The sequence below is a fragment of the Carex rostrata genome, chromosome 7 (genome assembly GCF_964058835.1).
Source record: "Carex rostrata chromosome 7, lpCarRost1.2, whole genome shotgun sequence".
Taxonomy (NCBI): domain Eukaryota; kingdom Viridiplantae; phylum Streptophyta; class Magnoliopsida; order Poales; family Cyperaceae; genus Carex; species Carex rostrata.
The window spans coordinates 7,063,887-7,091,676 of record NC_135924.1 but is presented as its reverse complement, the minus strand read 5'-3'; the positions used below and the strand labels follow the sequence as shown (position 1 = coordinate 7,091,676).

At 35.4% G+C, this 27,790-nt stretch overlaps 2 protein-coding genes across 2 annotated transcripts; one reads left to right on the top strand and one right to left on the bottom strand.

Annotated features, from left to right (window-relative positions):
- The first annotated feature begins 2,754 nt into the window (after window positions 1-2,754).
- Window positions 2,755-7,122, top strand: LOC144557553 (scarecrow-like protein 9). The gene is made up of 2 exons (XM_078306137.1): window positions 2,755-3,020; window positions 5,111-7,122. The coding sequence occupies exon 2, from the start codon at window positions 5,137-5,139 to the stop codon at window positions 6,991-6,993; it is 1,857 nt and encodes a 618-aa protein (XP_078162263.1). The 5' UTR covers window positions 2,755-3,020; window positions 5,111-5,136; the 3' UTR covers window positions 6,994-7,122.
- Window positions 7,123-11,162: 4,040 nt separating this feature from the next.
- On the bottom strand, window positions 11,163-23,499 carry LOC144556908 (ABC transporter G family member 36-like). The gene is made up of 23 exons (XM_078305401.1): window positions 23,094-23,499; window positions 20,370-20,490; window positions 20,169-20,257; window positions 19,889-19,973; window positions 19,525-19,684; window positions 17,867-17,943; window positions 17,703-17,756; window positions 17,487-17,577; window positions 17,010-17,311; window positions 16,651-16,932; window positions 16,236-16,552; window positions 15,786-15,946; window positions 15,586-15,689; window positions 15,192-15,342; window positions 14,679-14,938; window positions 14,137-14,469; window positions 13,724-14,014; window positions 13,483-13,566; window positions 13,257-13,390; window positions 12,871-13,098; window positions 12,341-12,512; window positions 11,935-12,189; window positions 11,163-11,546 (listed from the first exon to the last, which is right to left on the bottom strand). Exons 1-23 carry the CDS (start codon window positions 23,423-23,425, stop codon window positions 11,280-11,282), a joined length of 4,350 nt encoding a protein of 1,449 aa, XP_078161527.1. The 5' UTR covers window positions 23,426-23,499; the 3' UTR covers window positions 11,163-11,279.
- Window positions 23,500-27,790: the final 4,291 nt, after the last annotated feature.

The window sequence follows — 27,790 nt, the reverse complement described above, 5'->3', positions numbered from 1 at the left end:
AAAAAAAATGCAAATTCAGTTCTCCTGATGAATGATTAACATAGAATGAACTAAGTGTTTTCAATTAGCTTTGTTAATTAGAAGGTAATTTTATATAGCGTGCTGAAATGTACTCCGAGATGAATCTAAATTACTGAAATATATTTAAAATGCACATATTTTCCTCATAATTTTCAAATAGATTTGATGTAGGTGGAAATATTAGAACTCCAGGATTTATGCAGAGCCTTTGTAACGTACAAATCGGGGACCAAAACAGATTTTTTATTTTTATTTTTTAAAATTCTGATAAATTAAGATCAAATTGGATATAACAAAATTACTTCTATATGTTATATTATTACTCAAACAACCTTTTTGTATGTTATCCTGACTTGCAATTCTTTTTTAAGTTTCTGCCTGTATCAAATATCGGTATACTCTCGCGGATAGTCACTTTTTACCCTCACGGATACTGTTCCATTCTTGTAGTGTGATTACAAGAATTACGTGGAAATTTATAGCTAATTTATACCACTTATCACTCTAATTATTCTAAACAACCCATTAACTACTCTCTATTTTACCTCCCATTTATTTTTTCTAATTACTATTAAATCCTAGAACATAACATTTGCTACGAGAGGAACTTTTATACTCTTTGGATAAGAATGAACTAGTATCTTAATTAACATACATACTGAATGCCATGCCAAAAATAAAGTATTTACAAAAATGCAAGGGGTTGGAATCTGCTGCTGTGCCCAATCACTGCCCCCCCCTAAGTGGCAGGAGCCAAGAAGCATTTACTGAAATGCACAGCCAAGTGCGTGAAGTTCTTAACTGGGCCCTGGCACAACTGAAATTGAATTATACTAGCTACCTGACTCAAGCTAGGATTTGCTGGGGTTTGCAATGACACGGGAGCAGAGAGGAGATATCACAAGTCGAAGGGACGGGGCCGGGGTTGCACATACAGCTTTGATAATCGCACGAATCAAGTGTCTGCCGGTTTAGGAATTGGGGGTGACTACTGTATGTTATGTAAAATAACATTTTTTTTTTCTGTTTGCAGCACCTTACATAATTTTGTAAATGTTGGTCAGCATAATAATTTCTAGGATTTGTAAATAATTAAATTGGATTTGGATTTGGTTAATTTTTAGGAGTAGGGGTTTATAATGTTCTGAGGGCGAAAATTTAATGGGCATAATAAATTCTGGTAATTGAGATGTGAAAAAGATGAAATCTGAGGTGTTGGATGTTAGAAAAAATAAATACAGGCTTCAGTCAATAAGAAATTGGTGGTACCGGTACCGCTTATGCAACATTTACCTTTCAAAAGTTGTTCCAAAATTTTTATACAGAGGAAAATAAAAAAATATTAAAAATAGGAAATATCGTGTGAGAATTTGAAAAATGAGAAGACAATAGGGGGCCATGACGTCCCTGCGGGACACCATAACACATTCGGACTATGAAAAAAAAATATATTCGTAAATGGGACGTCATGGGGGCAACCCAATTCAGAAAAAGAAAAATATAATATAATAAAGTGAGACACCATGGGGGCAACCCAATCCAATGAAGAAAAAAAAAAAAAGGAAAAAAGAAAAAAAAAGAAAAAAAAGAAAAAAAAAGGAAAAAAAAGAAAAAAAAAAAGAAAAAAAAAGTGGGACGCCATGGGACAACTCAATTCAGGAAAAAAAAAAAAGTGGGACGTCATGAGACAATTCAATTCAGGAAACAAAAAAAATCTTGCCCTTCAATCCAAGAAACGAAGAAATTGGGTTGTCCCATAGCGTCCTACTTTTTTTTTTTCGTTTCTTGGGTTGAGTTGCCTCCATAGCGTCTCACTTTCGAATTTTCTTTTTCACTTTTTTCAAGGGGTTGAGATGTGCCATGGCATTCTGCAGGGATACCATGATATGTTATTGCTTTCTTATTTTAAAAATTTCCGCACAAGATTTTTTATTTTATTTTCTTATGAATAAAAATTTCGGTGGGTTGTTGGTCTTAAATATCATTATTTTGTAATGTAATTTAAAAACTAAATAATAAAACTAGAGAGAAAAAGGATAATACCAAAAAAGTCTTGATTAAAACAATGAGTGAGATGTGGTGGTGGTTCACTGGTTTGGGATCGTGGACCAATTTTGATCAAAGAGCACCCACTAAATATCCACAATTACATAATGCATAATTTTTTGTCATTTGGACAAAATTGACAATTTTACTTACAAATTAGTCCCTTTGAAACTACCACCGTCTAGTTGATAGTCAATGCTAATCGCTAAACATTGAAAGAGAAGGTTTGTGTAAAGATATTAATATAGCTATTTTGGTTTCACAAATAAAGACAAAATGTAAATTGACTAGTGCGTTATGGGAAACCATAATATCTCTGTCAATATCTGGTATGTGGTGGTAATTTGGGATCGTCGACCAATTAATTTTGACCAAAGAACATCTGCTAAATTTTATTAATTTTTTTTTTTTTTTTTTTGAAAATAAGATAGGGGTCATGCCCCTAATCTTATAAAAACCAAAAACAAGATAAAAAAACTCAAGTACAAGCACACTTGACATCCATAACTAACATGCTCCTAATTAATTAAAGCACAAAAGAGTTTCTATCTTCCTAATTGGTCACCATCTTGTTTCACTTCAGATAATGATATTGACAGAATTATTTTGACTTTGCACAGCGCATGATCAATATAGACAATGACAAAAATATATATAGACTGGTGCGCTCCATGAAGCCAAACCAGCTCTCTAAATATCTTTGCCCGTTCACTTCGACAAAAATTCACCAATTTAGAAAGAGAAAAGAAAAATCTTGCCATTCCATGAAAGGTTTCCTTTGCCAATGCATGGTTGTATCATAAACAATTCCCCTCGATGCCTTTGAAAGCTTCTAGAAAGTGACATCCTGAAATTGTAGACTTGATTTCTCTTATTTTCCAAAGTTGTTTCTTTCTATAGTATGGAAGGAGCTTCTTGCTCTAGCCTCTGGCTAAGTGGAGGAACTTTTTGAGGTATGATGGAAAATTCTCTCTATGAACTATTTTTATTAGTTTCTAATTTTATGGCTAGTTTCTATGTTAATTAATTAGAGGACAGCTGTTGCTGGATTTACCACTTCAAGAAAAAGCATAACACCGATTCCCTAGTTTGATTTGTTCTCTCTTTATAAGATTTTGCAATAATAAGCTTTACTCTGTGACTTGATATCTTGTGCAAAAACTGGAGCGTTTCATAATTGTTCTTTGTTGAAAGTTCTGAGAACTTGTCATAAAACTTAGTTCCTTGTAACAAAAGGGGATCTGTAAAACTTTTACATTTCTAGTAGTCAATTTTGAAAATCAAAAGCTTTTATCATTAAACAAAGCTCTAGCCGAGCGGGAGATAGAAAAGGGAGAAAAAAAGAAAACCCTAGCCGCTGTCTACATCCAACTTCTCTTCGCCTTGTTTCGTCCCCTTTTCAGTCCGTCTCCTCTTTTTCCGCCTCTGCTCTATCACCTTCGTTAGCAATCCATCTTCTGTCCTCCATCCGAAAAGGACGGAGGACGGAGATCGACAACAAGTCCTCATCGCTCCACTGTATCGGCCAACAAGTCACCCCCTCCTCTCCATCTCACGGTTCTACCGCAACTTTTGCACCTCCTCGTTGTCCTTTATACTTTTCGGGAGAAGCAAGAGTCAGCGACGATAGCCCTAGTCGCTAGCTCTCTTGTCCTCTTCAACCTTCGTTGGGAGTTTTAGGGAGAGTCGGTGACAATAGCCCTAGTCGCCGTTCCTTCTGTCTCCTAGAGCCTTCAACTCTCCCACCAACACCCCCACTACACAAAACCCTTGATTGGAAAGGGGAGGCCGAGGCCGCACTGGCCTCTCCCACCCTCAAACCTAGCGAAAAAAAGAAAAAAAATGATGCCCCATTTTCTCCGGTCGCTGGCCAGTCGATGCTGAAGGTCGTCGATGTCTACTACCAATGGAAATGGTTTATTTTATTTTGTTATTTTAGTTGTTAGATGTTGATGTTGTTGTTGTTGTTGTTAATGTTGATGGAGTTCAATGTGAATGACGTTCTGGATGTAGAACGATCGAATGAAATTTATGCTTAATTAATAAAAATTATACTTGGCAGCCATTATTAAGGTTTCAAAAAAAAAAAAAAAAGCTTTTATCATTAATTTGAAAGTCTGGTATGTTGAAACCTTATTGTTACACTAAAACAATTCGACCACATAAACAGTACAATTCAATATGCCACTATTGATCTACCTATGCCAAAATGACCATCATGCAAAATTCATCAATTCTTAGGGAGCTGGTGCAATACCTGACTCCATTAGCGTGTTTATGCAAAGCTTCTCTCAAAAGCGTTGATGAACTGATGAGATAGCGTCAAGAAAACCTTCGTGCTGATGTAGAGGTTGAAGCGTCGGTGGCCTCCTTAGTGATAGGATGAAGCCTTCCAAAGCTACAAGACTGCCCTTGTGAGATCGTGTTCACAATTCCTTAATGATCTCACATCTCTATTCTTTAATGGGGAGAAGTAGAGAAGGTTACATAATTGACTAGATGATGGCTAGAAAATTTTGTAACTTTTTGTATATTCTTGTGCTTTGGGGACCAACATAATTATAGAGATGTAGAGTCGACATATTGCCAAACCCTTACTCTAAACCGATTTTCTGGCCACATGCCAACTTAAAAAAAAAGTGCAATTGCATCAAAATCTGTGCAGCAGCTAGAGAATTGGTTTCCTTAATTGCAAATTTCAGAATCAGTTCATCAATGATTTGATTTTGGCCTAAATTGTTCTATACATTTGTGGACCACATCCTAATGAATATATTGATTGTTTATTTCCTTATTTAATCACTTTAATTGACAACCATATATGACAGTAAACAATGCATAATTAGATTACATATATGCTCAATATTAGCATTAAATCCAACATGGTAAACTATCATGTGTCGCAGCACGATATTTCAGAACAACATTCAATTAATTCCATATTTTCAACCACATAAATAAACATTTTTTACTCATTTAAATTTTCACTGGATAATGATATTTCACTGTTTCACTTATTCTATCCATTTAATGGGATTTGCAGATTAAATTTCCAAAGCTGCGCACAACATGGCTTTGCACAAAGAGAGCTTGTCGCATATTATTTCTACGAAGGATCCATGCAGCAATTTTGCACTGAACCCACATGAGAAATCTGCTGTACTTTTGGACCCGACACTAGACTACATAAGCCAATTTCTATTAGAAGATATCGATGAAGATACAAGTGGATATCAAGAGACAGCTTTGACGGACATGCAGAAACGCTTCTATGATATCCTCGGAGAAAAGTATCCACCTTTACCAGATAATCAATTGCTACCAAAACAATCAAAGGTAACTCCTGATTTCACCATTTCGGTTTTAAAAGATCAAGTGGGTCCAAGCTATAGTGAGAGTTTGGCTACTGAATTTCAGAGAGGTGTGGAAGAAGGATTGAAGTTCCTTCCGAATTACAATAAATTGCCAATTAATTTGCAAGTGAGCAATCTTTCACTAGATCCAATGAAGAATTGGGAGAGCAACAACTCACTAGAATTCAGATTGGGCGTAGAGAACAAAAGTGGTTTGCCAGAAAGGTCTAAGGGTAAAAAGAATTTAAATGATTCAGACTGGGACCTTTCGGAGGAGGGGAGAAGTCACAAAATACCTATGTTCTCTCATGAGGAAACAATTAGAGATGAGATGTTTGATAAAGTTCTGCTATATCGTGGAGAAAACTATGTACATGAAGAAATCCTCGAGCTCAATGCAAACTCAGGTAGCGAGAATCAAAACCAATACGACAATATCAATCTCAAATCTCTCCTCAACGCTTGTGCACATGAAGTATCAATCAACGACAATAAATCAGCCACACATCTAATTAAACAAATAAGGAAGCAAGCATCTCCTATTGGTGACGGGATCCAAAGGCTTTCCTGGATTCTTGTAGATGGGCTTGAGGCACGCTTGGCAGGCACTGGGAGAGAAACCTATCGCCGACTTGTCGCGAGACGACTATCCACCACTGACCTTTTAAAGGTCCATCATATGTGTATGAGGATGTCCTCTAATTTCAGAGTTTCTCATCATTTTGCTAACGAGATCATTCTAAGTGCTACAGGCACTGCATCAAAAATTCATGTAATTGATTTCGGCATTAATTTTGGATTTCAATGGCCATCTCTAATCCAAGCACTAGCAAAAAGAAAAGGTGGGATCCCGACACTTCCAATTACTGGGGTAGATTTCCCTCAACCGGGTTTCCACCCTGCTCAAAGAATCAAAGAGACCGGAAAGAGGTTGGAAGATTATGCTCGAGGTTTTGGTGTTCCTTTAGAGTATCAAGGGATTGCCTCACAATGGGAGTCCATTTATATTGAGGATTTCCGTATAAATGATGATGAAGTACTTATTGTTAATAACATCTATAACTTAACTCGACTAAGGGACGAATCATTCTTAGACATGAATAGGTCAATAAATAAACTCCTTAATTTCATTCAAGAGATTAAACCAAAGGTTTATATCCAAGGAGTATTTAACTTATCTTTTAGTCCCTTCTTCATCCCACGGTTTAGAATGGTTTTCTTGCAGTACTCCAGGATTTTCGACATGCTCGACACATTTTTCCCACGAAACTCCAAGTCAAGGCAACTAATGGAAAGAGAATTGTTGGGTCCTACTATTATAAATCAGATAGCATGTGAAAGGTCAGATTTGTTTGCGGAGCTGGAGAACTACAAGCAGTGGCACAAGAGAATTTTACAGACTGGCTTTGAACAGCTTCCACTAGATCCAAGAGTCGTGAAAGAATGCAGTGAAATGGTTACAAATGTTTATAACGAGGGATTTTTTATTGAAGAAGATTGCAGTTGGTTTCTTCAGGGTTGGAAGGGTAATATAATGTATGCTATGTCATTGTGGAAACCTAAAGTAGAATAAGCATGGTGGTTATTTCTGCTTTTCAGAAAATTATCAATTTCTACATTTATTTTTCTAGCAATGCACGCAATTATGTACCAAATAATCACTATACAAATTACGTTATTATTTTTCTTTTTGAACCTCTTCTTTTTATAATTGCAAACGATGAATTTAATATATTCCTAGCAAGTAATATTTGACAAGGGAAGCTGCACAGATTTAGCTGTACCAGAGCACTTGAGGAACAGCTGAACGAGTCCAGATCCTCTGAAGTAATTCAAATTTTGAGTTTAGATTTGAACCATCTAATCAGAATTCGGGATAATCCAATCCGAGGTAGTATGCACATGGCCCTTTTAATATTTTTGCCAAAGCATATCGGACAGTCCGGATCTAAATTCAGAATTTGAGTTACAGGTGATATGAATTCCAGCTAAACAACTAAATAAGGGCAGACCGTACTTGTTACAATAGGAACTTTTCTGGAGTGGGTTATTGTTTGTAAATAATATATAAATGCAATTCACAACATAATAAAGTTTACTATTCCCAAAAAGTATATTTTTTCTCTTAGCTCATTTAGGATGTTGAGGATGTTTACTTCTGGTTTTGGTTCACAGTAATAATTAGGTTTCGGTGAGAGTTTTTTGTAATATGTTTTCCTGATATTTTAAACCCGAGTTTTTGGACATTAAGAAGCCCTCCCCTAAAATCAATTTCTTAATTTGCGATGTTCAGTGGTACCCCAGTTGTATTGGATGGGAATTTAATAGCTTAATATTTGTAGGTTAAAGAAAAAAAAAGAAGACAAATTCAGTTCTCCTGTGGAATGCTTAATAATGGATGGGAATTTATTAGCTTTGTTAATAGAAGGTAATTTTATGTAACGCGGTAATATGTAATCTGAAATGAATCTAAAAATTAAGCACATATATTTTCCTTATAATTTTAGAATATATTTTAGCGTAGGTGGAAATATTATAACTCCAGCATTTATGCAGAGCTTTTGTATGGTACATAATCGCGGGGACCTGAACAGATTTTTTTTTTTTTGAAAATTCTGATTACATTAATATCAAATTGGATATAACAAATTACTTCTATATGTTATATTATCACTCAAACAACCTTTTTTATTCGTTATGCTGAGCTGCATTTTTTTTTTTTACAAGTTTCTGCTTGTATCAAGATATAATTGCAATTTCGCCCAATAATTTACATAATTTGCACAAGAGAGGGGCAGGATGGGATGGTTAATTGGTTAAATTTATCCTGTATCATATTTTTTTTTAATGTAAGTAAATAATAAAATACAGAGAACGAAAGGAAATAACAAGATAAAAATCTTGATTGCAAATAAAAATCTTATCATCAGTTGGAGAAGTTTTCTACATGAAGACAACAGAGACCCCTAATGATGTTAGTTGAAATAGACATTTCACCAATACCATGAAATTTTTTTCCCAAACTTCTCAATATATATGTTGTTGACGGTTTAGAAAGCGAATAACCTCTAAGACTGGTTATTATAGCTGTGATGATCACCCTCATTAGAAATATCCCAAACTTCTCAAGATATATAAATATCTAAAGGAGCTTCTTCCTCAAGCATCTAGGCTCTAGCTAACTGGTGAGTGGTGACGATCTTTGGAGGTATGCTGGAAAATAATCTCTCCGAATTCTTTTACATCCTTTTTTTTTGGGTAATTATAATTTTCCTCACTTATCCATCCCTCATTTCATTCCCCAACTAACTTTCTATTTTAACTATAATTATAACTACTATTTCTAACAACCTTTATTTCTTTCCTCTTTCTCCCTTTCTCTTCCACCTCTATTTTCCTCTTTCACCTCCATCTTCTTCTCCCGCCTCCGCCTCCCTCTCCCACCTCCGCCTCCCACCTCCCTCTTCCACCTCCGCCTCCCACCTCCCTCTCTCACCTTCACCTCCCACATCTCACCTCACCTCCGCCTCTATCTCCCTCTCCCACCTCCGCATCCCACCTCCTCCTTTGCCTCCGTTTTTCCATCGATAAGCTCCCCTCCCTCTCCCACCTCCCACCCTCTCCCACCTCGAAATGATAAATACAATAAGCTCCCTCCCTCTTACACTTTCGCCTCGGTTTTTTCCCTCTATGCCTACTGCTCCCGCTCTAGCAAACGTTCTGTCGGAGATCATCCGTCACTCCATCCCAATCAAGCACGCCTCTGTCAGGAATGAATACTTCAACGTGTATGAATGAATACTTCAATGTGTATGAATGAATACTAGAGCACGTCTCTACCGGGTCAGATCTGTCACTGTCGATCGTATCAAAATAATTTTGTATATGTATATGCAATTAATCATTTTCATGTTTATGTTGCCCTTCCTCATAAAGTAGCGAGTTTTGCAAAGAACAAAGCTTTATTAATGGTGAATTAGGCCACTGCGTATTAAATAAATGACATAAAATTTTTTTGGAAAAAAAATAGAGATATATGAATGAATACTTGATGTCTTAGACATGAATACTTCAATGTGTATAAATTAATACTTAATATCTTATGTATGAATACTTGCGTGACAAGATATTAATACTTGTGCAACAGACAACTCGAAAGTATGTCATCATGGATCTCATTTGAAAGATAAAATTGTGTAGAAAACGTTCGTGGTTTTAGATTTGCAAAATTCTTCACAGATCGTCAGAAATATTGGTTAGATTGAACGGAGAAAAAAAAACCCACATCTAAAAACGTGTAAAAAATGGATGAGTGATGTGTCCAGTTTTTATATTTACACTTACACGACGAGGATTAATACTTTCTTGATAAGAGATGAATACTTGTGCAACAGACAACTCGAAAGTATGTCATCATGGATCTTATTTGAAAGATAAAATTGTGTAGAAAATGTTCGTGGTTTTAGATTTGCAAAATTCCTCATAGGTCGTTAGAAATATTGGTTAGATTGAATGGAGAAAAAAAACCACCTCTAAAAACGTGTAAAAGATGGATGAGTGATGTCTCCAGTTTTTATATTTGTACTTGCACGACGAGGATGAATACTTGTACAACGGACAACTCGAAAGTATATCATCATGGATCTCATTTTAAAGATAAAATTATGTCAAAAATATTCGTGGTTTTAGATTTGCAAAATTCCCCACCGATCGTCAGAAATATTGATTAGATTGAACGAAGAAAAAAAATCCCACCTCTAAAAACGTATCCAGTTTTTTTTTAAATACTTGATATATTAGGTATGAATACTTAATGTGTTATATATGAATACTTGATGCATTATAGATGAATACTTGCGCGCGCCAGTTGTAAAATCTTTCAAATGTTATGTGGTCCTCAAATAGTAAGTGGTCCCCCTACGTAGTTAGTAGTTATTGAAGTAATTAATGACTGGGGGATGAAATGAGGGATTGTTACGGGGGATAGCTAGGTGCTCCCTTTTTTTTCTGACAAAATTGGCCTGAAAATGTCCGATTTCGTTGAAAATTACTAAAATTAGAGCAAAAAGGAAAATTGAAAATATAGGGTGGTTGGCAGTTGGCACCATAGAAGGCAAACTCGGCCGAGTCAGACCGGAATCGGCCAGACCGAGCCGATTTTTGACCGATTTACGCGGAATAGGGAAAAATCAGGTTTAACAGTGTTGACTCGGCCGATCAAACAATTATTCACTATTCATCACCGATTCTTAATAAATTCGATTCCCAGCAGGTTGGTGTGGGCCTGTGGCCAGCAGAGAGTTGTTAACTAGCCAACTATTAATGGTGAAATTGAAAATAAAAAAAATTACTGAATAATGTTATTCAACAGTTCACTTCACTAATTGGATTCATTCATGAAATTTCTAGATCAAATATCGGTCAATTAAATTTTGGAAGCTGCAAGCAACATACATATGGCTTTGTCGAAAGATAACAACTCAAGATTTTTCAAGTTACACACTTATAAAGAAGTATTTGCACATACTTGTCTATTTTCAAAAATATCTTGGAAACTATCAACAGCTATTTTGATCTTATTTTTAGAATTCCTAACATACACATTTGATTATTTCTCAATGCACAGATTCGATTCACACTTATTATTGTGTCAATACACGCTTATTTTTTTTTTTTTCAAAATAAACTAAATGCAAGTTGTTTAAGACCTGGGGAATTATAAACTAGGAAGTCTGCAAAGGGTTGGCAAATATCTCTTTTAATATAAACAAAATACAATTACATGCAATAATTATTGGTATAAATTATCACAACAATTCAACAAATCAAAAGGCTTAAATTAATCCATCATCTACAAGTTTATCTCTTTTGGAAGTTGAATTTCTGGATGGAGAAGCCAAAGAGAAAAGCAAAGAGCACGGCAAATGCCAGCACGATAACAGCAACCACCGGTAGAAAATCATGCTTGAATCCAAAGTATGATTCCACATAATCCTTCACGGTTTGCTGAGTACTACTGTCTTGCATATTGTTAGTGATGTCCCCATACTGCGACACTACCAATCCATATAAGGTCCACGCCACCGGAGATACATAGTAATACCATATCCACCATCCCGGTATTTGCTGAAAAGAAAAGTAGTATAAATATTTTGTCATCTCATTGGAAAAACAAATGAATGATAGAAAAATAAATTATTTATTTGACCAACATTTCAGAAAAACAATAAAAACAGAGATGGGGTAGAGAGTGTGGCAATTGATTAATATTGTAAGTGAAAAGCTACTAGGACGGCTTATAAAACGGAATAATTCAAGCATATATTGGAATAAACAATGATTTGGGAATTGGGACTCGTGAGCTTCTCTATAATACAAAAGAAAACAGTGAAATTTGATAATTTGGAAGTTGCAGTTATTGAAGTGATAAAAGAAATAAAATTTTAGAGGGCACATACTGGTGAAGCTACAGTTATTGAAGTGAATAAGAGAGAAAATGTTGGAGTGCACATACTGGTTTGGTGATGAGAAAACCGGAGAAGAGATTCCATAAGCCGTAGAAGGCTGAGGAGACGATGGATGCCACATTATAATTTGGGGTCACGCCAACACACATCATGCCATAATATGTGAAGTAAAGCATTGTGAAATAGCTGAAGTACAAATACCATAAAAACTTGACTGCTGTCCACTCATAGCCGATCATGGCATACACGACCACGCCATATGCCAGGGCTTGAACAAGAACATAAGGTAGTTCAATAACAGCCTACAAGAAATTGAAAGATTCAGGTTCATTGCTAGCTTAATTTCTTTTGAGACAATTAATATTGTATCTTAAAATATTTAACAACATGCATAATTGAAAGGGTATGATTATGCGATGATAATTATACTAAAAAGATTTATCAACCATGTACCTGTCCGAATGCATATGGTAAAGCAGAGTACATTCCAGCAGCTCTTTCTCTGTAAAAGACGGTTCGCTCAATTGACACTACCGGCATGACTGTTGATGAATTTTGTACCCCAAGTAACAGAGTAGCAATATACATTGAACCCATGGAATTTAGTAGATCTACTTGTGTGTTTCTGTAATCAAGACAAAATAAAAATTATTTTGCCTACAATAGTTCAGCAAATGGTTGTGTTATAAATTCTATATTTGTCTTTTTTTGACATTGATATGCCTCAACTAAATGATCTGAATTGGTTTTACCCCATAGTAATACCAACTAGAAGTCAGCAATTAAATGGTTTTGGCATCAGACAAATCAAATCCTTCCAAAAATGCCGAAAATGGGGTCCTTTACCAACCATTCTATGAAGGACGACACATGTATTGGATGAAATTTTGGCCTAATTATTAAGTGAGCTCTAATTGATTCATTATCAAATAACAATTTTGTTGACAAGCAGATGAACTCATGAAAAGACATAGTTCAAGTACGTTTTTTTTCCGAGTTGCCAGAATATTGATCCCAACAAAAGAGCAACCACGAGAGTGAAGAAGAAGCGAACAGCCGTGTAAGATGGATTTCTCCAGTATGACAAGTGTTGCTTCCATAAACAAGCAATGCATTGTGTGAAGAAAGGTTGCGAGTACTGAGTCGGGAAGGAGAGGTCACTAGATTCTGGTGGTGGGACACTAAGTTCCCTGATCAAAGCCTTGTTTCTCCTGTAATAAAGAAATTGTATTTAGAAAAGAAAATACTCCTATTTTATTTTTGTACGTGTATTTAATACAAGGATTATGAACATCTTTGAGCTGGGCTACTATTTAGAACAAATAAAAGCAGAGAGAAAGGATTGAATCATGAGAGAATTGTTCCTCACTTGTATAATTCTGAGTTCTTGTATAATTGAGTGAAGTCAACCCCAAGAGCCTCCTCTTGTGCCCCTGAAGTCACCTCCAACATCCATGTTGCAGGATTATAGCCATCTTTTATCTTTGTTACACCTGGAACCGCCTTATCAAATTGAAAGCAAACAGAGGTGAGCAGGGATTTATATAAATCAGGTTCATTTAAGGTGGAACTTTGGGTTTCAGATTTGTTATTACCTCAAAGTATTCAATCAGTTCTGAAGAATTACGCCCCAACGGACCTACATAGATCTCTCCTCCTCCTCTTTTCAATAGGAAAAGCTGTAATTGATCATTAATAAAAATCAGTGTGACAATAAAAAAAAAATATTATTATTATTTTTTTAAAACTTTACAGCGACTTTCAAAGTGATTTATTGAAATGAAAAGTTTGATTTGAAAACACCATAGTCCGAAAAAGAGATTGATTATGTTATACCTCATCGAAAGCTTCAAAGATGTCAATGCTAGGTTGGTGAATGGTGCAAACAACAGTCCTGCCAGTGTTAACAGTATTCCTAACTGTTCTCATAACAATGGCTGCAGCACGAGCATCAAGTCCAGAAGTCGGTTCATCCATGAAAATGATAGAAGGATTTGCTACAAGCTCTACTGCAATTGTTAGCCTCTTCCTTTGCTCAGTTGATAAACCATTTACACCAGGTAGTCCCACAAGTGAGTTTCTCAGTGGTTGCAGCTCAACAAGCTCCATCACTTCTTCAACAAACATCTGTATACAAATTTAAAATAATTAGGGTTCATTTCTACTATTGATATTTAGACATGGCTTAATTAATGCCTTCAACCAATGAACACTTTGGTACATTTTAATTAGTATAGATATTAATTTACCTTTCTTGTCTCAGAATGAACATCTGGAGAGAGACGAAGCCATGCTGAGAACACAAGGGACTCATAAACAGTCAGTTGAGGGGAGTGGATGTCGAACTGCTCACAGTAACCCGAAATGCGGGCAAAAGTCTCTTGTTTCTTTGGATAACCCGATATGGTGATAGATCCTTCGATGTATCCTCCCGTCTTCCTCCCGGCCAACACATCCATGAGTGTTGTTTTGCCGGCTCCACTGACGCCCATCAGTGCTGTAAGGACTCCTGGTCTGAAGGACCCACTCACATTTTTCAAAAGGACCAAGCGCTCTTCATCCAGGCCTTGTTCTTTCATTTCCTGCGTATATTTATGTCAAGCTTCTGAAACATCAAAGAGGATATATCTTTTGTATAATTGTTTTGATTGGACATGCTTTGAAGCATACATAACTGCATTTTGGAATATGAAGAATTCACAAACTGAGATGCCACCATTCAAATTTTGTTTAGTACAATAGACAAGATACTCGAGCCTGTACACGCACACACACACACACACACACACACCTGTGGCATGTCTACTGAGTACTTGATGTCATCAAAAGTGAGGGAGAGTGGTGTAAATGGAAGGACCATGCCTTTCTTGTCTGATCCAATGATCTCATGTGCAGATTTTGCCAGAGCGCTATTGTTTCTGATTGAACTGCCATGCTGCAAACTGGACGATCTCTTTCCTCTAGATGATCCTTCTAAAATCTCACCGGTTAGATTTGCATGTTTTTCTTTTATAGCCTCTTCAGATATAGAAGGTTGATCTTTGCCATATGCTGCATTTAATTTAGAAACTTCTTCTTCATATTTGTTATAAAATGAAGGACTTTAATATTATCTGCTATAACTCTTTCTAGGTTTTCTTTTTTTCTTTTTTTAAAAAAAAATATTTATATTTTTGTGGTGTTTCTTCCATTGTGAGAGGTCTCTATATATAGCCAGCACTCTAATATTATCTGGATAACTTTTCCATTATGCTTACTGTTTAAAAGGTTAAAGCAATGAGTAATTCTGAGTAGCAATACATACGTTCGAGGAAGGTGACAGCAAGAGTATAGAGAAAATTGAAGAGAAGGGCGAAGCCAATCAAGGCACCAAAGCCAATCCAGTACCATCTTGATTCAGGAAAGATTCCACGGCTTTTCAAAAATGTTGTCCCAATTCTTTCTCCATTAACAATCTGAAAACATCAAGGAATACATATTAGCTAACTCATTATTATTCTGTTTGATTAAGGACGTGCTAATGTTAGGAAAGACCTCTATCTAAATAATTGCAAAAGTAATAATGACTAGGGGATCATAATTACTATTGATGCTATGTCAAGTGTCTGTTGATGCTATCTGTTATGGGTGAATACAAATAAAATTTGAACTCAAACCATTTGAAGCTTAGCTTAAACCAATAGCTGTGATGTCTTTACCTTGTCCCAACTGTGTCCCATAAACTCGTTTACAGATATAGCATTTTGCACATACATTAGTGGAGAGCACCAGTAGGCCCATATCCACCATTTCTTGATGCTATCTGTTAAACAGACATAAAAGTTGTTTGTAAACATATAACTGCTGGGAGTTGTGCCGGTGGTAAGATCAAATCAAAAACATTTACATCAATTTGTACCTCTTGTAAGAATAAATCCACCCAAAACCATCACAAGTAACATGGAGAATGATCCAAAGGTGTTTGCAATGACCATGTTTCTTGCTAATCCACCCATAAATCGGAAAAGACCACCAGACATTTGGTTGGTCACAATCAGAAGAATATATTGCTTAAAAAGCCTACAAAATGAGAAATTAAGATGAAAGTTAATTACCTAGTTGTGTTCATATTTCAAATTGAACTTGCTTACAATAGATACCAATAATCTCAATAAAATCAAGAAGATAAAAACAATTTCATCCTGGTATTCAATTACAGTTTTATATCCCTTCTGGTAATTAACATGTACAAAACATTTCAGTCATGATCAACACCTTCATCAATTCAAGTTGTTTTAGTGAACCCTCAGCATGTACATGCTCAAAGTGCAACAATAATGTATCTGGCGAAAAAGGTTTAATTAACTACCTTCCAACATTTGGATCAAAGCCCATGACATAGTATGTCATAAAAACCCAAACAAACACTTCAACAAAGGCAATGGGGATCTTGACGATCCAGCCTGGCAAGGTGTATGTCCATGCAGGAAAGAAGAGGAGGTCCCGTTGCTTGAAGAAAACTGGCAGCTTCATGATTGTCATGGCCAACTCAGAAAATCCATTGAACATAATCATCACTGCTCCGAAGAAAAGTGCACCGAGAAATTTGCTTCCATCGGTTGAAACATCACGGTGCATCGTTGTGCGCAAGAACGCCGTCATCGTACAGAATGCAATTATTGTAACCTAAAAATATACAAACAAATCAATGAACAAATAAAAAAACCAACCAAACAAAAGATAATCATGATTGCAAGCTATTTGTGAATTTTAATATGACTTACTTGAGTAAGCATAAAGATATAGACAAAAGAGTTTCTTTTTAACAGAAGAATTTCCCTATCAATCTGAGCCTTCAATAACTCTTTTGTGCTGACACCATATTTTGATGTTGTCAGAGCTGCAGGGTGGCTCTTGCTCTTATCAAAAGGGACTGCTAGTTCATCTCCCATGGCCCTACCAATATGGAAAGACTTGAAAGCCTCCGCAAACTTCTTCACGGGCACATATCGGTACCCCTCATCATTCCTTGTCCAATATTGCTCTTGGTCCTTCCTTGATGTCACCTTAATTTCAATCAAAATAGAATCATATATTGTTACACTAATTTGAATCAATGTGATTGTTTAAGCTTCCTATATACCTCTTGCAAGAAGTCAGCAACACCCTTTCTCTCGGGGCATCTGAACCCCATGGAGTTGAAGAACTCAAGCACATTGTCACGGGGGCCATGGAAAACAAGATGACCATCAGAAATAAGAATAATGTCATCAAATAAATCGTACGTCTCTGGTGCCGGCTGGAGAAGTGAGATGACAGCGGTTCCTTGAAGGATGTGGATGGACTGCCTAATAGAATTCACTATCTGGAAAGTAGTTGAGCTGTCAAGCCCAGTTGATATCTCATCCATTAATAGAACTCTTGCGGGACCCACTAGCATTTCACCTGTACAAAAAAACACTATTATATTTATGTACCAATGATCATTATCTTAGCAAATGAAAAGATTTGAGATGTATAACAAATGAACACATTATTGCATCATTGAAATCTGACCTATAGAAAATGATAAGACTTGAGATGTATATGAAATGAACACAATTATTGTCGAATATTTTACCTGTTGTGACACGCTTCCTTTGCCCGCCAGAGATACCCCTAACCATATCGTTTCCTACCATGATATCTGCACATATGTCCAATCCTAATATCTGCAATTGTATAAACAAAAAATTAGAAAAATTGACAAAAAAAAAACAGAGAAATCATCTGGGGTTTAAATGCATTGATTCTTAAAAATTAAAGGCATCCTTAATTTCCAAGTAAAGTTAATTACCTTCATTATGTAATCTGTAACTACTGTGGCTTCTTGGCCTCCCATTGCAGATGCCTGGTAAAATATGGAAAATAGTAAGTAAATAGTGCAAAATTACCTTCTCTAATTGTCAAATCCATTAGTGTTATTTATAACATATGATATTTGCTAGAACTAAATGCAACCTTCATGAGCAAATCAATGTCAGGGTCGGGTTTGATATTTGCTGCTTTCTCCCTTCTTGACAATTCTGTTAGCATATCTGAAATTGTATTGACCTATTGTTAAGCACAAGTTTTCCAATTCGAGTTCGGTGATATCACATGTAAGTAGTTAAGTTAAATTTGTGTTACAAACCTGTTAAACACGGAACATATTATTGAAACATTCATCGAACACCTTGTGTGCATAAAAGACAACACATGGATCTCATTCTTTTTTCAAAATGTTTATGCTTGTATTTTATTTTCTATATAATTTAGAATAAAATGCTATGAGTAGTGTAAAATTGACCCCCCATTCATACCATAAAAATTTTATATGCTTGACCCTCACTTCCTCATCCCTCTCTATCTCTTTCTTTTTCGTGTAAACGAACTGGAGCAAGGCTCTTAATTTTTTTGTCTTGCTATTGGGACAAACATTTGGGCCGGCTCTAAGTCGAGAAAATACTTCAATACCCAACAATTAGTCAATGACCATTCGTCCATACATTCCACTTAATTATTGTGAGTTTGGATCACAAGGTAATTTAAATTTTGAGTTTGAATTCAGATCGTCCGAGAAGTTTTAACACCAATATTTGAATAAGAGTGACGATATGGTATTATGCATTGCGCGGATTGGTCTGTACTACAGATTAGTATTTTTGTTTTCGAAATCCTTAACGATCGATCAGAACCTTTAAACATGAGCTCCGTATGAATATGTACTTGCAAACTAAAATTTTACATTTTTTTGAATTTATTTAATATTTACTTAGATATATAGGTATAAAATCACTGCAGATGGTTCAAATTTTTTAGATCAAGTGATTTTCTACCTATCTAAAAAAATAGTGAAAAAATTATAAAAATTTTAAACTTGGGTTTTCAAGTATATATTAATATAAAGATCACGTTGAACGGTTTGGATTGACCGTTAGGGCCTTCAAAACGAAGATATAAGTTCATAGCGCAGGTCAATATACGCGATGCATAGTATCATAGCTTCATACATGGAATAAGTTTTTACATAACTCTCATAACTTGTGCATTTTCTTATTTACCCCTAGAGACTTAAATTTAACTTATCTACTTCTAAACTTTTGCAACCTTTTTCTTGTGGGACATTATTTTTACATACCCTTCTGCCTGATGTATACTTAATCTAAAAAAAATAGGAAAAATTACACTGTTAACATTATTTGTGTCCGCATCAAGTGCATAACTTTAACTTGTAAATCTTAAATAGAGGTAAACTAAAATCTTTTAATAATTGAATTAGAGTTAGCATGAGATTAATAATATGAAGGTTATAAATAAGATAAATTTAAGCAGCTAGATGTTAATAAGAAACTGCACAGGTTATGAAAGCTACATGTAAAATTATCCCTGTTAAAAAGTATCTCAAATAATTTCTAAATCGATCTAAATTGATCTGAATTCTGATCGAACGGTTCAAATTCAAATGTAAAATTTAAGTAACCTTGAGAAATCCGGACCCATATTCTAGTTGGATAACCCTAATTAATAGCGGACGATTACTGGGATAGCAAGTAGAAACATTTGTTTGTGCCATATATACCATGTAAATAAAAAGAAAGAAAAAGTATAGAACAAAGCAGAGAGAGAGAGAGTTGTACCATATCTGGTTCCGACTCCTTGGCACCGAGCCGAAAATGCAAGGGTTTCTCTGACAGTCAACTCTCCTATGTGCATATCATGTTGGCTGATATAAGCAGCCGTTCTCTCTGGTACAAACTCGTTCATTTCATGCCCATTGTATGTCACTTTTCCTGAAACCTGCATTGTTGTTCTCGAATTTATTTAAGTTATCCGGATATTTTGAAATAAAATGGTAGAGGTTTAGTCTATCAACTTTCATTTAATGTTAATAGAGGGTATTGTCTTTTGTCATTAGACCAAAGGCTGCTTCTTGTATAAGTTATGCTGATATTGAAATACATTTTGTTTTAAATTTGTACGTAATTAGTTAAGATACTCGACCTTTAGATCTGAACCCAGCTTTCCAGCTAAGGCTAACAGTAAGGTAGTCTTCCCAGATCCAGGGGGACCCAAGAGCAATGTCATCCTGCAACACAATTGTAGTAATTAATCTAATTCAAAAAGATTAACATAGTTAATTTGTTAATTTAAACATAAATAAAAAAGTTGACACTGATTAGTACCAATGATCTTGAAAGTGTCAGGTAACTAGTACATACAAAAACAGGTATATCTACAGAATGTTTCTGAAAAGTATCTTATATAACAAAAAAATAATTACCTGCAGGGTTTAATGATACCACTAACATCATGCAAGATTGGCATCTTTGTTTTCCTGCTGGGTAGTATGTGGAGAGAATTTGCCATTGACTAAACAAAAGAATTATAATAAATGAGTCAGTCAGATAAATTAATACTTTTTTAACAGAAAATGTAAAATCTGAGATAATTTTCTTTTTCATATTAGTTGCCTTTGGAGCACCTCAATCATGTTTATGGTGGAATTGAGAACAGTTGGTAACCCTCTGTTTCCCACATGAGCCTCTGCATCTATGTTCAAGTTTTCATATCTCACTTCTATTGTTGGAACATCAATTCCCACTCTGTTAAAAGTAAAAAAGAACAACATCATAACTACCAACCATTATTTTTTATTTTATTTTTACATTTTTGTGTTTGGCTTACATAAATGTTATTTTTATTTTTATTTTTTTGAGATACAAGGATGGAGATTAGCCTTTCAAATTCCATTTAATGGTCAAAGGACTTTCCAATCAGATTTCTAACTGAGGACCTTGCATGAGGAGCATGTAATCTTTGTCACTAGATCCAACGTTAATTCTTATATCAAATGTTTGGCAGTTCATTGTAAATGTGCATACGGTCCCATTATTCTAAGAAAAAAATGATAATTTTTCTTCAAAGATTAAGTTCGAAGTGATAACTTGAGTGTTTTAATCCATCAAATAAAATACTTCTTAAGTTACTTCAAGGTGAAATTAAAGTACCTCCATATATAGAATAAAGTTACATTACCATTTCTTTTTTAATTTTTAACATTTTTTTATATACTCAATATTTTACTTATTAGCATAATACAAAATGATAAATTAGTCTTATTATTCAAATCTACTTGATTTACTTGACTACTATCAAACATCAATATTTGAAAGTAATTAATGTAATATTTACTGTGCTCTAACTAATTTCAATTGCCAAACTCAAGTTAAAAGAATGTCTAGCCTAGGTCTAAAGACTTCTATAAGCAAATTAGACGGAAATTTTTATTACTACCATAATAAAAAAAAAATAAACGAAAACACTTCCGTTTTGGGAGAATTCCATGAATACTCAGGCTGCACAGTACGTCAATTTAAGGTCCCATTTAATGGGGACCGCACAACCAGTTTGCGGCCTCTGACTGGAGTCTGCAGATTGAATCTACAACACCTTTTTTTTTTTATGAAATTCGTCTCTGATAAGAATCAAATTCGCGTCTCTGAAAAATGTATATTAAATATATTTTTTTTAAATTCGTGCCTCTGCCTCAACCATATATTGAATATTTATTTTTTCTTTTTCTTCTTTTACTTGGAAACTGTGCTTGAGAATTCAAATTGAGCCTAGGAATTTCAATTTGAGCCTTTTTAAATCAAATTTTTTGTTTTTTTTATCAATAAATGTTACTGTTATTTAAAAAAGAAAATTTTGTTGGAGCCACAGATTGATTGTGCAGTCCCCATCAAATGGGGCTGCGGATTGACTATGTAGTTTGGGTAAAACTCGAATTCCTCCAAAATGGAGTGTTTTGATTTATTTTTATTTTTATTATGGTATTTAAAAAAGTTTCGGCAAATTAGATACACTTGGACTTAATGAAGGGTAAATGTGACCCGGTCAAAGACAATATCACAAGTAATTATACTAAAAATAAGTCCAATGGCTATATATATATGGTCTTTGGTTTATGGACTAAATACATGTCTAATTCCACATAAATTAGTAATCACCATTATCTTAATGCAAACTATCAGACACCTGATCAAGAATTGTACGCTATATAACATAACAGCTGTCAAATAATTAATAGTATGAATTCTAAATAATATCTCCGTCGTTATCATTGAGCAGTCATGTAACTGAAGCTGACTTCAAATTGCGTTCAGAGAGAAGAATTTTCCAACAGCATTTAATGCAATGATCAAACATACACGTGCACTATCAAAAAAATCTTGTAGGACAAGGTGTAAATAGCGGTGTCAATGATACCCTTTTAATCGTTTATCCAACCCATGCCGTATTAGATAAGTTGGATATATGTAATTTTTTTCTTCTTTAGCTTATTGAATATGAAAATGGTTAGAATTTTTTTTCGTTGGCTAAACAGTAAAGTATATATAAAGGTTATTTCATACCCGTTACCTTATAAGGTAATTATATAAAATATAATAATATTTGAGCAATAATTATTGAGTACTTTTGTTATTTAGTGTATTGTTTTTGTTGTAAAAAAATATTAAACATACTACTTTTATTTGCATGTCTTCTTCTTTAATTAAATAATTGAATTTGTCGGAAGATATATTATTCTTTTTGAATTCTCTTGTTTTATAAAAAATGTAATTCAGTTGAAATTGATTACACATATTTTTTATTTTTTATTAGTAATGTCATTGCATATGTACAAAATAAATGAGTTTTGATGTTTTATTTGTAAAATATAATAAAACTAGTTATTATACTAGTATTATTTGTTATTCACCCGCTACCGTTTTGTTATCTGATAATTTTAACGGGTAAAAATAGAGTAGGATAAGATCAATTCTTAATGGGTAAGGGTAGGATATGGACAATGTCATTCTTAGTAGGTATGGGTATGAAAATGCTTCCATCCTATCCGTATCGTACCCATTGATTGACACCCCTAGGTGTAAATGTCAAAGATAAAGCATAGACATAGATGGTATCAAATTAATATAGCTTCTCTATTTAAAAATGGAAATTTCAAAGGCTTATATATTAAAATTGTTTGCAACTGATGATGGTGATCTCTCATGCATAAAGTGATGGAAGATTACTAGAATTGATTAAACTTATTTTTGTCCTTTTTTTACTTCTTTTCTGATGGAAGATTATCAGAATTAGGAATATTTTTTACTTTCGCGGATACCTCCAAATTCTTAAATTAATATAATAGATGACTTACCGATCAATACGACCCTTGAGCTTGAGCAAGAAGCGCTCGTTGTCTTCCTCGGCGACCCTGACAAGGCGCTCAAGCAATGCCTTTTTCTCATGGGCTCCAAGGTTCTCCACATCGACCTCATTGATCTTCCCAGAGGCCGAAGCTAGTATCCCACGCTTAATCCGGTTGTATGTCGGTAATTTTTCGAGTGCTGCCCACCGTAAAGCCTCCTCATCATCCTCCTCCCACGATGACCTCGAGAACACGTCACCGGCCGTTTCTGATCGCCATATTGAGCCGCCACGACTCAAGCTACCAATCTTCGATAACCCCTCCCCGGATGTAGGATTCATTGCAGTACTCTATATATCTCTTCCACTTTTAATGTACTATTGGGAGGGCTAAGCTTAATTTGTACATATATAGAATTCCACAGAAGTAACAAAATGTGGGGTTGGAGAGACTGACTTGAGGTTGAGGCAAGCCGCCAATTTTAAGGTGTTTCAATGGCAATTCAAATAGTCTAGAACAAGGAAATAGTCCAGAACAAGGAAATTTCTAAGGTGTTTGAATGGCAAGTCAAATAGCCAAAAACAAGGAATATTTGAGGAAAAGAATGTAAAATATTGAATTTTATATTTTATTCTATTTATAATTTATGTATTGCTCTTTTATATGCATGAGCTGGAGCCAAATAAAACACAGAAATTATACATAATGAGGTAGGATAGTAAAATCTGATATGATTAATTAATGTAGTAATTAATGAGGAGCGGATCTCAGCGAAGAGAAAAGAGGCCAAGTCTCTCTACAAATTGATATTTTTTTGTTATATTTTATTTTATGTATCAACACTTTTTAATTCCCTTATAAAATAAAAATTATACTCTATTAAATTTTCAGCTCTTCAATCTCAATTTTTTTGTTCTGAATCTGCAAGTAATGGAAAGTATCTACATTTAATTTTGCTGAAATTTGGGTTATGTGAAGAAAATTAATAATAAAAGAGCTACAGTGGATTTAAAAAAAATGCAGTTTGTAATTAGTAAAAGAAACTTCTGTTTTGGCATCTTCTCACCAGGACTTTTCAAAGCATGCGGCTTACCTATTTATTATATTTTTTTATCATCAGTTTTACTGCGGAGAATATATACTATGTTTAATCAATGGATCCTATTAACTAGTAACATTATATTGTACTAATGAAATCTAGACTTTGAAAAAAAAAAATTATATTATAGCTACTCTGCTCTAAACTGAAAATTCCATGTACTAAATCATACATTGACCTCAAATGCTGCATGAGGTTGAACGGTTTTCGTGATCAATCATAAGTTGAATATTTTATTAAATTGGGATATCAGGGAGATAAGCAGAATATATTTTATTTGCATGAACGGTACAATTATATAAATTTTATACCACAAATATAACGTCAATATATTATTTTTAGAAGTATAAGGGCCAATATGAGTATTTTATGTGAAAATTATTGGAGTCAAATTTATTTCTCTTCCAAAATTTATATTAAAAAACAAGAAAAACACACTAAAACAACAAGCGTAATTGTGGATTAATTGACCTCTATTTTTACAAATTAAATTCGCTCCGGGTGAATATTAAACAATTCAAGCAGTCACACAGAATGCTACAAATAATTGTCACACGAGATCTTGAATTCCAACTGATCGGGATCAACATAGGATCACGTGCAGCCCCTATTTTCTTTTTAAGAAACCTGTGAGTCTGTGACTGTTGTTGTCCTGATGAAGCTTCCATTCAAAGTATAGGTTGGAAATATTATAACTCCTCTTTCGCTAGAAGCCTGGAATTCATGCCTGACCAAGTAGAATTAGATCTGAGTCGTCAGTTTTAACTTGGCACAAATTTCAAAACAGATATCCTAATATTTAAATAGACACTGAATTTCAATTGCTTTGTTAAGAGTTGATCTGAGCTAATTTCACTCAATCAGGTATCTGGAAGGATACAGAATCCTTTTGCCACTCTCATGTCTTACCGGCAGGGGCGGATCTACAGTGTTCCGGAGGGAACTTCCTCCCCTCACTCTAGATTTTGAATTTTAGTGGAAAATTTGTGATATTTCGATCGACTTTGTCTCTTCCTGAAATTTTTTTTGCCTCCCTCTGAAGGGTTGAATTGTAATTCAAGTTAAATTTAGAATTAAAATTAAAATTATTTTTTTTGAATTATGAATTTATGATTGACAATTACAATTATAGGTTAGAGAATCAGAAATTACAAATCAGAGTATTGAAAAGTATAAGTTAAAGCAATATTTTTTATCGAGTACCTAATTAGTTAATGGATTTAAATCCGATTAGCTATTTAAATCCGATTCGATATTTTTTTGCCTCCCTGACGGAAATCTTGGGTCCGCCCCTTCTTACCCGACTATTATGACTACAGAGTAGCTAAATGTGTATTAGACCTCACTACTTTAAATTTGATGGGCTTTAGACCGTTGGATCCACTTAAAAATCCGTGCACTCCGTTTAACTTTTGTGTGTGTGCACATATATCTTAGAGTGGATCAAACGATCTTAAAACCCATGTAATTAAAAAGTAAGTCTGATATCCATCTGACCCCAACTCTTGTACCTATCTGTTCTCACCGAAGCTTCATCTCATGATACTAAGTGGTGAAGAAAACTTGGGGTGTCCCAATCGTGGGTCTTATTTATATATCTAAGTCTCACAGAATTCAAGCTTACGCATCATCAATTAATTTTTCACAAAGAGCTCTAAGAGGTTCACATTTACTCCTCATCTAACTTTTCTCCATTCATACTTTTTCTCACTTTGCTTCGGTGTGAAAATGATTATGAATTTTGTCTAGAAGAATTGAATATTATTCATGCACATTTATTAAACATTTTTAAAAAAACTGACAAGAAATTTATTCAAAAAAATAAAAAATTGAATCAGAATTCGGGGCGAAATAAAACTCGTTTGACTCTTCTTATTTCAACCATGTGTCTAAGATTAATATGAATAGAATGTTGAGCACCAAGAATATTTTATTTGGGAACTATGGACGCTGTTGTGGGGGCCGAAGAGGTGGAAGAGGAGGCAACTAGGCAAATCTGATGGTTGCAGTGGAAGAGGAAGAAGATGATGTGGGGTTTTCAGAGGAGGATCTCATAATCGTAGAAGCGGCCTCACAGATACTCAGGAGGAGGCAGAAAGGAGCAAGTAAAGGGAAGAGTGTGGTCGATGATGCATCCACCTCATCTTCATCCAGGGTAACTTTGCTTTTGCCTCTATACCCACTATTAGATCACCATATTAGATAGTATACTCTGGTGCATCTCGCTATATGACTGGTGCTGCTAGAGAGTTTTCTTTCTATACTCACTTAGCAGTCCCAGAGAGCATTCAGACAGCAGATGGTACGGCCCAGCCCGTGGTTGTTAAGGGTAAAGTGAAGTGTACAAACACCCTGACTTTGTCTAATGTGTTGCATGCTCTTTCTTTTTCGGTGAATATCTTATCCATAAGTGTCATTATAACACAAGTAAAATGTGTAGTTGTGTTTGATATTCCCAAGGTGATCTTCCAAGAGAAAGGGACATGTAGGATACTTGGGACGGGTACATGTCACAGCAGCTTGTGCTACATGGACAGGGAGGGTATGGACTCGGCCCTTTCATCCATTGTAGAGGGAGCTAGAGGAGTTGAGAGGAGTGTAGAGGACTTGTTGCTGCTCTATTATAGACGCTTGGGTCATCCTTCCTTTTTGTTGGTATGTTTATCGTATTAGGATAGTTTTGAGGACCTATCGGTGAATAGGCCATTATGGAATAGTTTAGGGGGTTGTTTGTAAGAGTACTTTGTAAGGCTTTATATAAGCCCAAATCATTAATCAATAAAGTAACTTTTGGTTGAAATCTATATGGTATCAGAGCCTTAAAACCTAACCCTAGCTACAGTGTCGCACTGCTACAGTAATCGGTCCGCCGCGCCGCTACAGTACCGGTCTGCTACAGTTCCGCGCCGCTACAGTTACTGGTCCGCTACAGTACCATGCCGCTGCTACAGTAACTGCGTCACTTCTCTCTTCTCTTCCGCCGTTCGGTCTTCTCTTCTTCTAGAGTTGGCCGGCCACCAAAGGTAGTCTCTTTGTATTGATTGGCCGGCGTGGGGGGCCTAAACCCCATGACACCCGAGAAGGGGGATTGGATCGGGTTTGGGCTCGAATCTTGATGAGATAAGATCAAGATCAGGTTAAAGGAAAGAGGAAGAGGTTCGAGGTAATGAGGTTTTAGATCTTGAGGGTTCAAGATCGGGTCTTGGGGAAGAAGAAAGAGGATTTGACTCAATCTTGTGTGTAGATCAGAGTCAGATTGATGGAAGGCGGGGATTCGAATCCCATGAAAGAGGCCTTGGGGAAGCTGAGTGGTGATGAGATCGCAATGTTGATGCGAGCATTCAATTTTGCCTCTAGTGATATGGCACCAAAACCAGCCCCGACACCAGCACCAAGGGTGGAGCTTCCACCGATTGATGTGAAACTCGATGGTCCAGCTTTGTGTTTGAGCTGGTCACGTCGGGTGCGGTACACTCTAGTAGGGAGGAAACCAGAGGGGTACTTGACTGGAGCGATTACTAAGCCGGCTGAGGGTACTCTAGCATGGGATGAGTGCAGGTCCACTCACATGCTGGTGTACGTCTGGCTCTTGAACTCGATGACTCCA

Coding starts and splice junctions, on each gene's coding strand:
- LOC144556908 (XM_078305401.1), bottom strand. CDS start 23,425: ATGAATCCTACATCCGGGGAGGGGTTATCGAAGATTGGTAGCTTGAGT. Junction 17,757..17,866: donor ACATTGATTTGCTCATGAAG/GTTGCATTTAGT, acceptor ATATTTTACCAG/GCATCTGCAATGGGAGGCCA. Junction 16,933..17,009: donor TTGCTGACTTCTTGCAAGAG/GTATATAGGAAG, acceptor ATTGAAATTAAG/GTGACATCAAGGAAGGACCA.
- LOC144557553 (XM_078306137.1), top strand. CDS start 5,137: ATGGCTTTGCACAAAGAGAGCTTGTCGCATATTATTTCTACGAAGGAT.